Source organism: Poecilia reticulata, chromosome 11, assembly GCF_904066995.2.
Source record: "Poecilia reticulata chromosome 11, P_reticulata-male-v2, whole genome shotgun sequence".
Taxonomy (NCBI): Eukaryota; Metazoa; Chordata; class Actinopteri; order Cyprinodontiformes; family Poeciliidae; genus Poecilia; species Poecilia reticulata.
In genome coordinates, this window is record NC_088840.1 from 15,261,964 (window position 1) to 15,277,042 (window position 15,079).

General features: G+C 39.6%; 1 protein-coding gene across 1 annotated transcript; it reads left to right on the forward strand.

Moving 5' to 3' along the window:
* Positions 1–1,064: 1,064 nt before the first annotated feature.
* laptm4b (lysosomal protein transmembrane 4 beta) lies at positions 1,065–13,177 on the forward strand. Its single transcript, XM_008422069.3, has 7 exons — positions 1,065–1,385; positions 3,503–3,620; positions 5,724–5,797; positions 5,889–6,011; positions 6,247–6,345; positions 7,843–7,938; positions 10,883–13,177. Exons 1-7 carry the CDS (start codon positions 1,293–1,295, stop codon positions 10,955–10,957), a joined length of 678 nt encoding a protein of 225 aa, XP_008420291.1. The 5' UTR covers positions 1,065–1,292; the 3' UTR covers positions 10,958–13,177.
* The last annotated feature ends 1,902 nt before the right edge of the window (positions 13,178–15,079 follow it).

A 15,079-nucleotide genomic window follows, 5' to 3' on the forward strand; every position in this document is an offset into this window, starting at 1 on the left:
TGGAGCCCCGTCTCTGCTATGTGGCGGTTCAAAACGTGGATTCGGGAAAAAAATGGACCTGAACTTAGACATGTTTGAATTGTGCTTGAGCATTTAATGAGGGAGCTGTGTCATTTCAGAAGAGGAAAATCCCCTATCTGAGTATGACGCAGTTCACCTAACAGAGCTTAGTCCTGTGTTTGTTTACTGGTGACCCAGCTGTCTGGCTTGGTTTAGGCCATCTGCACAGACTGACATGAAATGAAGCCCAATTCCTCAGTTCAGATGTTCTGAAAATTTACATTTCTTTGAGAGACTTAAGGGCAAAATAAATGAAGAAGAGTGATAACTCTGTTTTAGCTGACTGGGAGTTTTATGAATAGTACCATGAAAAAGAACGAGCTGTTACTGTTACTGTTGAAAATATTAATTTAATATATGATTGTAGTTTATTGCACCAAGTACTCTACGGACACAGAAGCTGGTCAAAGTTATTGGAAAGAGAAATTAGATAGATACAGGGACTAAAGGGTGGAAGAAAAATTAATATGCAAAAAAACTTGAGAATAGGGTGAAGGTTCACCTTCCAGCTGATGGAAACCCCTAAACATAAAATATGAACTGCAACAAAGTGGTTTAGATCAAAGAATGTTTTTTTTTTTTTTAATAACCCAAAGTCCAGACATACAATAAATTCAGTTGAAAATTTGTAGCAAGACTTGAAAATAGATGTTCGCAGTTGCTCTCATAGCAAACTGACCGAACTGGAGCTATTTTGCGAAAGTGTTGGTTACCGCAATAACCGCCCTTCCAGAAAAAAAAGCGTTTTAAAAAACGTGCTTGTAAAATGACAAATGTGAAACGTTCGATAAGCACGAAGAACGCTTTTTTTTTACAAGATTCTGTCTCTGCTAAAAGGATAAATTGCAAGAAAACATAACGAGAAAGTTTCAAATTAATATATTGGATTGTTATTTTTATTTCAAAACATTCTCCGTGGTCTTCATCATCATCATCATCATCATCACCATCATCATCATCCTTCTCTCATTTTGACTCTAAAAAAAAAATCATCCCTGGTCACGTGACGGAAGGATAAACCAGATTAACGGTTCCCTCTCCCTCTGCCTCTCCGCTCGCACGACTCCACACTCTGTTAAAAAAAAAAAAACAGTTCAAACGTCCACTGGATGCTGCGCCAGCCGCTTCACCTGCTTCTGACACTGTAGCTTAGAGTATCTTTAATTTTTTTTGTCGGGGAGCAGCATTCATGAATTAACCGCTTAAAAAAAACAACACAGCGTTAGTGAAAGATGATTTCGCCGTGGGACCGGTGGTACTCGACGAGCTGCTGCCTCTGCTGCCATGTACGGACGGGCACCATTATTCTGGGAATATGGTACATGGTAAGGTCCAGTCTTTTCACTATGACTCTGTGGGCACCGAATGTGTAGCAGGGTGGGTCAGTGGAATGTTTTCCAAGTTGGGTAGTAGCTACTAAGCGAACTTGCTGGTGAGTTGTTGTTGTTTTTTTTTCTCTACTTTGAAATTTTTCGGATTCCCCCGGTTTAATGAGCTGAAGCGACCGTTAGACGACGAAGTTAGCATCCGCCTCGCAGGTGTTTCCCTCCGTTGAACCATCCGTGATCCGCACTAGCTCGAAATCTAAAATCAGATTTTACCTGTAATGTTATACAACTCATTACAGATTCTATAAAACGCTGTTTTATATATGCATATATATATATTTTTATCGTTAAATCTTTATTCAGTTTGTGCGGAGCCCTCTAGGGGACATGGGGGGAAAAAATATTTTCTTTTTGCGTTACATCGCAAAACTTTTGCGTTCTCACTATCAACACAAAAAAGACACAATCAAAACCGTCAGATGACTCAGAAATAGTCCAAATAGTTTGGATGTTTTTTTTTTATTATTTCTTTAAAGTTTCCATTTATGTCATAGGTTTGTGGTGCATTTATGTCCTAAAGAAAAAAAAATATAACACTTAAGATATTTCACAACGAGATATTAACATACATGGAACAACCTTACGAAAACTTTATATAATAGCAGAAAGTACGATGGTCACCGTAAGAAGGCTTACAGTAATCAGTTATGTCGAATGAACTGATCAGTACATTATTGCGAGGTAACGCAAAAACAAATAAAAATACAAATGTCCCCTAGAGGGCTCCGTACGTTTGTGATAACTTAAAACAGGTCATTCCAAATAATTTTAAAGCTTCTAAACCAAATTAAAAGGGCTCCATCTCGAAAACTATAATACATAGATTCAGGGCTGGATGTAGAAGGATGTGGGGCCCTGGGCTGGAGCCACTTTTGGTGCCCTATTCATTAGAAAAATTATTTTACTAGGATTTAATATGTCTCCTCGCAGGTACCTTCATGTTGTTTAAAAAAATGTATTATAAATTTCTACATTTCAAATACTACTATCGTTTATATTCAAAACATTCCTATATATAAATAAATAACTTAACCTGATATGGGCCTATGAGTATGTATATATAAGTACAATGTTTGCAAAACATGAATTCATTTAAGAAAAGAAAAGAAAAATCTTTGCCTCTCCACACCCACCCCCCAAAAAAATGATGCCCCTGTACACCCTTTCTAAAGTCGTGCACAATCGAGAAAATTCACACCCGTACAAAATTAAACTATTCCAGTAATAGATTCTATAAAATACGGGTTGTGTAAACTTCATTAGGGTCATGAAAAAATGTTGTTTGTTTTTTTTGTCAAAAAGGCTTCTTTCTTTCTTTCTTTTTTTTTCTTTTTTTTTTTTTTCCCCAACACCTTTTGGTTTCAGCTTGAAATCTAGCAGGGTAAGAGACCAAATAAGCCTATAAAACTGAACCTTTCCAGGACAATTTCTTGGTATTTTAAGTAACTCTGCTTAGTTTTCTCAGAAAGCTTCGCCTGGTTTGGTTCTTTTTACGAATTAGGTAACCAGTCTTTAATTTGTCCTACATTTGTAACAGGTTAAATATAGCTAGTTGCCTCTGTTTTTACTCTTACGTTAACCTGTGGTTTTAAACATAGTTCAGTAAGCTTTGCAAATCCTTGACCTTTGGAAAGCCTTCTTCTTTTATTTTGTTTGACCCCACTACCATTAACAATGCTTTAAAATAAAGCCGTGGCGATAGAAATAAGGATTTACATTCTAAGAGTGCTAAAAGTGGTTGTTTGTGTGCGATATTTTTTTGGACCAACTGCAGACCACCAATCCGTAACAGCCCAATGCTAACATAAAGACTATTACGGTAATCCAAACGTGATGAAAATAGGTATGGTTAATCTTTTCAGAGTTACTGAAAGAAAGGAATGACATTTAAAAAAAAAAATAACACCTAAGAGCCGGACTCAATAAAAACAACTAAGGATCACCAAAAATGCTGCTATAAATGTGTTAAGCAAAGGATGTGTTTATTGCACCAGGTGCTGCCTGAAGACTCACCCGTAGTTTACCTTTGTTATTTCTTTTCTTTCCTCCCTCAGATAATCAACGCGGTGGTCCTACTCATCTTGTTGTCGGCTCTCTATGACCCAGTTCAGTACCGCTACCACCTTACCAGCTCCGAGTTGGGAACTGACATCGATGTCATGGACGATGCAAGTAAGAGTCACGACTTTGTTTTGTGTTTTGAGTTGAACGCTCTTCTGTGATTAGGAGATAACTGCTTTGTGTGTTAATATGGAATCTCAGATCGTGTTCTGAAGTTTTTTATGTTTTTTTTTTTTGTTTTTTGTTTTTTTTGTTTGTTTGTTTTTTTGACTCAAAAGTGGACATGGATGGATCCCCTGATTCTCTGATACTCATTGCGGGCCATCTACATCTGGGTTCTTATGTGTCTCGCTGTTCTGCCCAACTGCCCTCAGCACAGACGTAGCTGTGTTAGCTGTGCAGCATAGAGAACAAATCAGACTGCCTGATGTGTATTTTCAGTTCTCTCCCTGCAGCGACTGTCATCATCACGGTCGCCTCTGGAAGACTTCAGACACTGTCCCGGGCAGCTGATTAAAAATGACTGCTCTAATTCTCAGATTAAAACCGCCATCTTGACTAACTCCCATCCCAACACGTTTGCTCTGCAACGGGCAGAGACCGAGAGCCAATGGGATTGTGTGGACAAAAGCGTCTTGACATTTTTATTTTCTTTGCTTTTGCCATATTTCGCCATCTTTACTGATCATGTACACAGAAATGTTTGTAATACAAAATTTGGGAACTTGCTGGTAAATTGTGAATCAGCAGCAAATAAAAGCACAACAAGAGCAACCGATCCCCTGATAGTGATGAACTTATGTTTGCAAAACCCCATTATTCCACTTTGACCAATAGGAGCTACACGTTTGTATTTTATTATATGACTCGGTATACTTACTGTGGAATTATCAATGTTATAGTCTGGGCAATGGGTATTCGTAAAGCGACACTGTCTAATTTGACAAAATAATCTTTGTGTAATACTATTAAACATAAGGTTTATGTTGGATGACCATAGAGCCTGAACACATTGATATACAGTATGAGAATATTAATGAGTGTAACAGTTTGGAGCCTTGACACAGAGAATACACAGGAGCCCCTATCAGTGGATGCTTTTAGTTCTTCACTGACAGTAGCAAGTGGCTCATCAGTGAGACTTGAGAACGTGTGAGATTTTGGTAAACTTAGCACCTCTTACATAATGTTGGTTATGATCTGTTCATAGCAGACTGAGGACAGAGGCTCCATAAGGTTTTGGTTTTATGAAAATGCACTGTTTTCGTCTTCTGTTTAACAGCTATGTTGCAAGCAGAGATAAAAACAGCATTTTTGATGTTTATTTTTCTAGGCTTCCTGTTTTGATTGGTCATTAATTCTTTATGAAAAACTATTTGTTTTTCATAAAAGAGGAGACTTCAATCTGCCTGCGAGATATATATATATATATATATAACTGGATTTTATTAATATAAATAAAGAAAATGCTATAAGAGTTGACATTTTGAACTTGCTTTAATGCATAAGCAGCAAGTATCGTTTAAAGCTTTCAGAAAGTTTTAAACAACTAAACTCATTAAATTGAGCTAAGATTAAAATTAGCAAAGGCTAAGTCGTCTTCTTTCAGTAATAGTCTCCACGGTGAAGATGAAGAGTGTTGTTAGTGGGACCTTTCAGTGCTGTTGTATGGTGGAATTACAGATTGAAAGAAACATCTGATTTATTTCGTTTCCATTCGGCTGATCACTGATCAGGACCAAACAAACAAAAGGTCATCTGATTTCTGTCACCGTGCATTTTCCTGTTCATCTCTGGTGCATAATTTTACTCAAGTTTGCTATTAGATTAAATCTTTTGCTTATTTTGAATGTTTTTCATTTAAAAAAAAATCCTAACCATTTAAAAGCCTTTTTAGAATAATGCATCAAACTATAAATATATATATAAAAAATAGATGTTTCTTTAACACCAAAACTGGTCTTTTGACCAATATGTGTTGCAGAATGAAATATGCTTACAGTGTTGGTTACACAAATTATTTAAACCATCCACAGATTACTGTAAGAAAAACAATCATCATTTATTGCACCAGTCAGTAGAAATTTTGCTGATCACCAGCATGCAGCATCTTGAGTCACAGTCCTTAAGAAGGCATGAATTTATTACTTTTCGTCTGTAAACTGTCCTTCTAATGTTATTTTGTCTTTTGTTTTTCGCTCTCATTTCCTGCAGATATCTGCATTGCAACTGCAATATCCCTTCTCATGATTCTTATATGCGGCATGGCAACATATGGTGCTTACAAGGTAGAACGCACGATGCCGACGTGAAGCAGACCCCAATCTGGATTTATCAGAAAATGAGTTTCTCTGTTTAATCCTAATCTCTCCCTCGTAGCAACACGCTGCTTGGATCATCCCATTCTTCTGCTACCAGATCTTCGACTTTGCCCTTAACACGCTGGTGGCCATTAGTGTGGTGGTTTATCCCAACACGGTGCAGGACTACCTCCAACAGCTGGTGAGCAGCAGCTCAGTAAATCTCAAAACACCCGCTCTAGAGGCTCTTATGTTTTTTTTTAAAACTGCAGTCAAGACAGCAGTTTTTTTTTTCAACTGTAGAATCATTTAGTGAAATTAACACGTTAAATTGAATATTAGCCATGCAGATTAAGTGATCATTGTTGACCTCCTTGATTTAAAGATGCCTTTTTTTGTTCTTGATTTCTTTTTCTTCCTCTGCTCGTCTTGTCCAGCCGGAGACATTCCCTTACAAGGAGGACATCATGTCCACAAACAATATGTGCCTAGTCTTTGCAGTCCTGCTCTTCATTGGCTGCATCCTCTCCTTCAAGGTAGGCGCTCCTCGAAACTAAAACGTCTAAAAATGTTTGAGAATATCCGTGAACAAACAGAAGACTCGGGAATACATTTTTCTCCCATTACTTTGTGTTGGTCTATCGCATAAACAAAACAAAAAAATTTGAATCTTGTAGTTGTAATGTGAACAAATCTAAAGAGCATGGATCCTTTTGGAAAAGGCCCGCCGTCAGAGAGCAGAGGGTCGTGGACGTCAGGAATCCAACTCTTGTCAAACCGATTCTCCCTTCATGCACCGATGACTCTCCAGGCGCAGCTACACTCCGAGGCTCTCGGACGTGATGGGGCATAAAGTTGCAGTCATCTGTACAATCAAATCAAGTCGTTTCTCCTCTAAGCCGAGATTAGAGCCGTTGTCGGCGGATATCCGAAGCCAGAGCCGGGGTTTTTATGACAGGAAGCAGCCACTGGAAAACAGCCCGCGGTCAAAACAGTTAGAGATGTCGTGCCTTTGACAGTGAACTTGGTTCAGCTTATAGAGTCCATGCTGGAAAACGATGCGCTCGCGACACGGGCCGCCGTATACAAGGACGGCATAATTGCTGCCGTTCTTTGTACAGAGCATCCAGACCCGCAGAAAGCACCAGATGCTAACGCTCAAGGACTCCTTAGTGAGCACCTGCTGACGTTCCTCCTCAAGCCAACATCCTTCACTTGACTGCACTTGGCAGAGATGACACCGACAGATGGGGAGGCGGGGGGAGGAAGGAAGAGCTGGATAAAAAAAAAAAGATGATAGAAAATGAAAGAAAAGACGATTTAGGGAAGAGGAAGATTTAAATGTCTTGAGTGACTGGGTTGAAAAGGAGATGCAGAAACTTGAAGAAAAGAGGTTGTTGTTTTTTTGGGGGGGGGGGGTTTGGAGTGATTCTCGTGAGATCCAATAAGAAATGCATCAAACGCAAACCACAGGAAAGAAATGCACATTCGTACTCCGTGTACAGTTGATTAAAGAATAAAATTGTCGACAGAAAAGCAACGCGAGGAATAACAACGAGTTGACGAGCGAGGCAACGTTTCAAACTCGAGCAAATTGATGCTGACTGCTTGAGTTGACCTAACACGGAGAAGGAGGTCGGCTCAGCAGATGGTAAAGTGATTGGCTTGCACTCTGTTTGGCTTCCTGGTTGATAGCTCCCAGTGCTGGCAGGGGCACCGACTCAGCAGGCTAATCACACACACACACACAGACGCACAATGAATCTGCTCTTCTTCTGCCAAGTCAGAGACCTCCCTTTCATTCAGGTATAGCCTCAGTGAAGCAAGACATGCCTGTTAAGTTGCTTCTGGTAGAATGGCGAAGGCCTCAGTAAGGACGAGGAAACGATCCAGAACGTTCTAATAACGCCGTCGCATGTCACTATCTAACCCACCTTCGTGAATAAATCACAACAAAACATCATCAGCATAACTGAAGGCTCTGTGCGTGTTAATATTTGTATTTGGTTTATCGTTTTACTTCCTGTGTACAGGCCTACCTGATTGGCTGTGTGTGGAACTGCTACAGATACGTGAGCGGCAGAGGCACCACAGAAGTCCTGGTTTACGTCACAACAAACGACACGGCGGTGAGTCGCCGTCTCTCCTCTCCTCTCTCAACACGTTCAGGTGTTATTTACACGGTAAGAGAGGCCACGCTTTCTACCTGAAAGGCTCTTTGTAAGCCGCCGTCGCTTAAGCTGCGATTCACAAAATTCTGATGCAGTTATTGTCTGATTGTGGTTACTATGAAAATCCACATGTAAGACTGAATTCAGATTTAGAATTTAAAGCACCACGTCGAATTCCTGCCCAGGTAAAGATGTGGAAAGAGTTCAGAAATAATTTGGCGTGGCGTAAATCTGACAACAACAACAAAAGTTTTAATATATTACTTTTTTTTTTTTATTAAAAGAAGGTGAAGTTGTCGCTTTGTGTTGCAAAATCAGCTTAGAAATTCTAAGTAGTGGAGTATGAACCGAAATTAGTTTTAGTTTTAATTCAGGCTGGAATTTATAATTAAGATCTAGTGGTGGAAAAAGGTGAAAGCTTGAAATATTTTCTTCCTTTTCTCTTTGTCACCTAAGCAACTTTTACCTGCTGAGTTACAGTTTTCTGGGAAGTTTGCAGCAGCTTCCTTTGGGTCTGAGTCTTTGTTCCTTCATCTGCTTGATGGGAACTTGAACTCGAGGTTTGTTCAAACGTCTTGTGTTGAGTAATTACGCAGAAATAATTGTCGTAAATAGAAGCGCAGCTGCGTAGACTGTGTACCGCGCGGTGAATCCGGCCTGATTCGGTGTTTAGTTGTTGTTCGGTCGGACTCGGCGATCTGATAGTCGACGGGTTTCTGCTGGCTTCTCCTCCGGTGTTGCCCGTTCCGTTTCTCCCCCTCGGCGTGAACGCCGTTTGTTTCTAAGAGGCTTTAGCGCGGTCATGGTTTCCATGTGTCTGTCGTGTTTATAATCCTCCAACCTGATAGATAAGACATTAATCTGCCTCACACCCCCGGTCGACTCCATGCGCAGCACTTTATCTGTCTGTCTCTTTGTCCTTGTGCTCCGGTGGCCACCCTTCACGCTGATGACGCTTTCCCTCTTTAAACACACGACTCCGTTTACAGCTGCTAATCCAGCAGGCTCTGATGTCACGCCGTGCATCATGGGGGCCTTCGGCGAACATTAGACATGTTCCACTTACTGTTTTCACTCCTGGATAATGAAAGGAGAAAACGTTTCGATTGTAGTTTGGAGCTTCTGAACGGCTTTGCCCCAGAGAGACTTCCATTTACTTCCAAGATAGTTTAGAAGTTAAATGGAAATACACAAAACACAAGCAAATAAGGAAAACTTCTCACGAAACCACATTCAAATGATCACAGTCGACAGTGAAGGTAACAACAGAGTTGCCTAGGACACAATAAAACTAATAGACGCAATGCAGACCAGTTGTTATTTTGAAGCTGTACCTTTTCTGTCATTCGTACTATTATATAGGGACAAAGGATAGTAAACAAAAATAAGTGCTACCAAAGGAGAGTAATGATATCATCGCTTAGAAACTGTGTGTGATTCTATTTTATTTTCTGAATTTCACTGGATTTATGTTGACTGTGGTTCTGATTCCAACTGAGGCAAAACTGAGGTCGTTTTTAACATAATGCTGATGCTTTCCTACTTTGCTTGTAATTTTTATTTTGTGAAAGAGTAGTCAAAGTTCCTGAGTAACCAGGTCAGTTGAAGGCCACAGCATCTGCTGCTTGCATTTTAATCACAGTATGAAAGAGCAATGTGTTCCTGAATGCAGCAGAGATGTGTGGCAAACAGCAAGGTTAAACCAATTTTAGATTGGACTAAAAACACACTAAAACATGCTTTTAACTCTGCATTAACTCTGCCCGCTGATAAATAAAGCACTCTGGGGTTGTTTTTTTTTTACCAACGAAAAGCCAAGAGTGTTCAAATAGCTTTTTTCGCAGCCTTCGGACATTAAGCACCCAGCTGCTTCCTCCTATCTGTTGTGCTTTTCTATAAATGCCATTAAAATGCACCAGGGTCATCCCCCTCTCTCTTTCTCTCCTCGCCCCCCCCCTCCTCTCTCCACATATCTCTTTCTGCGCTGCCTTCTTCTGGAAGCGTTACATAACTGTCTGCTTGTCTGCTTCATTTCAAATCCTAGCAGTGATGAGTTCGCAGGGCCTCTCCGGCTGTTTCTCCCAGCGTACTCTCTCGCTCTCTGAATTAGCGGGCAGTGCTGGTTTTATAACTTTGTTCACAGAGAAAGACCTCTGACAGAGAGCGGCTCACAAGCCGGCCTGTGTGCGACGCTTCCTTAGAGCTGGTTCTGCGATCTGTAAAATGACCATCTCCCAGGGCGATGGGAAGAAACCAGGAACTTTAATTTATCACTTACTTCTTTGTCTCCTTCATTCTTAACTTTCCTTTTGGTCTTTTCTCTCTGTTTTGTTTTTTTTTTTATGTTTTTGACGTTTTGTTGTTTTATTATTTAGAAAGAAATCTGCCATCACCTTTGGACACCTTTTTTTTATTTTCTAGGCTAAAATTTTCACTGACATATCAGAATCTTCTTAAAATGGAAAGTGCAGGGTGCAGCAGAAAACAATTATCTCCAAATTAAACTCATTGTTGTCTATTTTAATTTTTTTAAATTTCAATTTACCACTTCACCCCTGCACCACTTCATTCAGTTTGGCTAAAAACAACCGTGTGCTTTGAAGAAAGATTTGATTGTGGCCTATTCTTCTGAGAATAGATTTTCTTTTTTAGATTCTAGATTAGGTAAATGGAGAACAATCTCCTCAAAACATGCAGACTGAAATCACAGTCTGCATTTCACGTGTCTGGATTCCTATGAAGACAAACGTGCTAAAATGTAAGACCATAGAGATGGGTTTTAACATCTAATCAAAGAAAAGAGTTTATTGTTTTACTTACAGTGAACCTCTAGCTAAATTAAAAACGAGAGTTTCTATTAAATTCGGAGTGGCTGAGCTTCAGTTCTTTGTTTCCAACACAGGTCCTGCTGCCGCCGTACGAGGAAGCGGTGGCCATCCCGCCGAAGGACCCCCCTCCTCAGTACATGGAGGCATGAGAGACGACCTTGCTGCTGAATTAGACACCCAAACAAACACCTTCCATATCTACTCCTCAACAGTAGGATCCCAACTCAGGCTGCAGTAACATGTCAAGCCCACGGTTTTTTTTTTTTTTGTTGTTGTTTTTTTTTCTAGATGCCAGTTTCAGCCTGGATTCCTGTCAAGTTTAGATTAGATGAAACTGACCTTGACGTAACTTTGCTACTTACCCACCCCCCCCCCCCCCCTCCTCATCTCCAGTTTGTTGTGACGCATCGTCTCCTCCAAGGACAGCGTGACCGTTCCCACCAGCGCTCCCTGCAGGCAGCTGCTCTTCCCTGGAAGCATCTGAACTCTTGGCACTGCCAGAACGCTCTGACCCAACTTTATTTAAATCCCCCTTTTTTTTTTTCTTCTCCCGCTTAAATTAAAAGCTGCACCCGTTTGGCCACCAACTGTTACACCCCGATACTGTGAATCAAACCCTGGTGTCTTTGAATAGAGACTTACTACGTGACGATGGATGAGAGACAAAGATGGGTGTGAAAGGAAAAACAACAAATGTTATCAGTAAAATAGCACTTTTAAAAAAAAAACAAGTAGTTTGCAAATTTTCTTCAATGAATGTAACGTCGGGGCATTTTTGTATGACTTTTTGTATTACGGTGAAAACCGACAGGGGGGGGACATGAGAAGTGTCGTCTGTTATAACTGGAATATTAACTTGTGTCACTCATCCTGTGGGAAGGTATGAAGAAAAAAAAAAACAAACCAAAAAAAAAAAATGTCTTCTTTGTGTTTACCCATCAACTACCAGTGGAACCCTCATCCAAGCCACTGGTTTCTGTCCCAGTATTCCAGTTTGCCTTCCTGTCTTTTCCTCGACCTAACTAACGCCTGGATGCGAGAGCTGTTTACAGTCCGACCCCGGGCAGATCCACAACCGAACAGGGAGTAAGACAGGAACTAAAGCGAGCACACGAGGTGAAACGCCGTCTTTCCGTCGCAGCAGCATCGACTGTGTCTCTGCGGTCTCACAGAGTTACAATGTGACCTTTAGCTAACCGGGCTTAGCCGGACCGAGGGTATCTTCCTGCAAAGACCGCATGACGTGCTGCTGTAACTCGCATCCTTGTATTTGTTTGCGTGCTGCACATATTATGCACATTCTGCAAAATCATACGAGATGTTGGTGTCAGCTCAATATCAGCGGATGAAGACGAAACTGTGGCGACAGACGGTTAGGAGAAGTCGATGTGCAGTAAACAATCAAGGGTTTTTGTCTGAATCAGTCGTATTGATAAGTGCATCTCAATAAGTTAGAATATGGTCAAAAAGTTTATTTTTGTAATTCGATTGAAAAATGTTGTTTTTTTTTTGTTATGACATACACAGTCATGGAGAAGCCTGCTAGTCTGACAGTTTGTCAGGGTCAAAGCTAAAGAAGTGGGTTGTTCACATAGTGATTAGTCAAACATTTTACCAGAAAGTTTAGTGGAAGAAAAAAAACACAACCACCACTTCTTTAAGAGGGTTATCGAGGAAAGTCCCATTGAAATGTTTGGGGATGGTTCTGAATTAAAAGTCCTTATTTTATCTTATAAAATATCATATTTTTAAAAATGTACATTTTGGAGGTTCATTAGTTACAACCAAAATCATTAAAATAAGCAGAAATAAATATTTGAAATCACCCAGAAGTTTGACCTTTTGAATCAAATTCCTGCGTTAGCTTTTCGGTGATAGTCTGATGCGTTGACATGCACCTGTATCACACAGGCTGCTCACCTGTTCAGTCTCATTCTGCTCCATTTCATACTTGAATCCTGGTCTCATTAATCTCCTCCCGCCATCTTTGGTCGTGTCTCTAATCTTCCCCATGCCTCTGCTAATCCCACAGTACTCGGACTGTAAACGCACTTTAAAAGTCGGCTTCAGGCCGCTGGAAGCTGATGTATGTGTTTTTGGCTCGTCTTTACCTGACTGTGCTGTAGGTAAGCGTCTCCCGATGTGACCCGGTTTTCCAAACTGCACCCGCTGATGGTTAGACGTGTCATAAATCCATGTTTGCATCGTGTGAAAGTAGCAGAACCGACAGACTTTCAGATGTATGTGAACCGCTTTGTTTCAGAGGCTAATGGATGAATGGATGTATCCTGTCAGGACTTCTGCCTCTCCTCCTGTTGGATCTGCATGAGCTCATGTTTTCAATTATAAACAATAAAACTTTAAATCGACTCGCGTTATTATTTATTGACTTATTGCTGTTGATTCTGTGAATTAATGGAGAATAAGAAGCTAGCCATAAACGACCCCCTGTCACGTCACATTAGTGTGTCAGAGTAGGAATGTAGCACTGGTTTTTAACATACCAGTTTGTAAAATTTTCAGTAGGTTTATCCAGATTGGAATTGAATTATCTGCTTTTCTTTTCTTTGTTTTTTTTTTTTTTTTTAAGAATTAAATCTGAAATTGCCCTAAATAGTTACTAATTTTTTGTTAGCTCTTTGTCGTTTGGCCTGTTTTTGTTGTTACTAAGGTAAACTAAAGTTCCATTAGACACATTTCATTAGTTTTAAAGTTGTTTTTTTTTTATATCAAGAAATACATCAAGTCTATGTAAAGCATCAGCATACAAAGAGTTGAGATTTTGTTTTCATAATGGATACATAAATAATAGAGATACATAAATATAGAGTTTAAGTGTTGACACAATTGACAGAGTGGAGCAAGACATTAAAAAATTATTTCAAATGGGCTGTAATGGACTGCATCAATAAATGTTGCAACTCAATAAAACTTTCCATCTAATCACTTAAATTGGTATTGATAAAAAAAAAATATTCACGTATATCCACCCTGGTGGGGACATAACATTTAAAGAGGTGACTAATGCCCCTCCTGACACCAGATGGGTGGTCCAGTCGTCTAATATATTGACCCATTCTTTCTTTACCAGAGCTTCGATGTTGTTAAGTAGATTTTTTTTTTTCAATTTCACTTTTTTAATTTTATTCCCATCTCTTTTAAACGCAGAAATATTGTTCCATAAACTGACACCTTGAATTGAAAATCATCTTTCCATCATTACTTTTATTTTTCAGTCCAGGCAAACATTTGTCTCATGTATGAGGGGATTTTTATTTTATTTTATTTTTTTACAAAATCTAACAGCAATCATTCAGTACAGGAGCAGGATTACTGAGATTACTAAGACATTGTATTGCTCTCATTTAAAACTCTGTTCTCATTTAACCTGAACCAAAAGATATTTCAGAAACCTTGATTTGAGAGTTGGAAAAGCATAGCTGTAAGCAACCTACAGACTTTTTTTTTTTCAGTGCCAGAGCCATGTTTTTGTACGAGGATTGATTCTGGAAACAATGCTTGCACTCTCCTCTAAATTGAGTCAGCTTGTTATTAGAGCTGAATGAAAGTGCTCGAGTTACAGGATCTTTTTACGGTGAGGGTATCCTGGGAAACATCGCTCAGCAGAAAATTAAATGCACCATAAGCCTAATTTGAGCACAAAGGGCTGACTTGGATCCGTGCTGTGCCAAAGACAAGTCTCTGAGTCATGAATGTTCAGGAGTGGACATCGTTCAAACATTGCTTAGGAAAAATCTCTCCTTCTCTTTATGGGTTTTTATGACGTAATTAATTTTCCAGTCAGCTTTTAGAAAACCTTTTGGCCAAAACATCTGTATTTAAAGTGTTGCATAAAGCCTGACAGATGCACTCACCTACTTTCTGCCAGTAGGACGGGGCAGTAAAAAAAATAAAAATCTGGGTCACATTCTGGCTGAAATGGTTGTGAGGAAAGGAAACAATTATTACAGGATAAAATCAGCTTCAAACATTTACATTTTAATGGAGGTCACTGATCTAAACACATTTCTTTATCTACATCCCTCTACAAAAAACGACAAGAGCTCAGGATTTGGTGAAACATTCACATTAAACATGTCTAATGGAGGGATTTTGTTTAACCGTCAAAACTGATTTATTATTATTTTTTTTTATGTGACAACATATTTTCTCTTGTTGAGTTGATGCAAAGCAGCAAAAAAAACAAAACTCTGTTTTTATGGGAGAGACTGCTCACACACTCATTAGTGCCGATGCGTTCACAGAGCCTC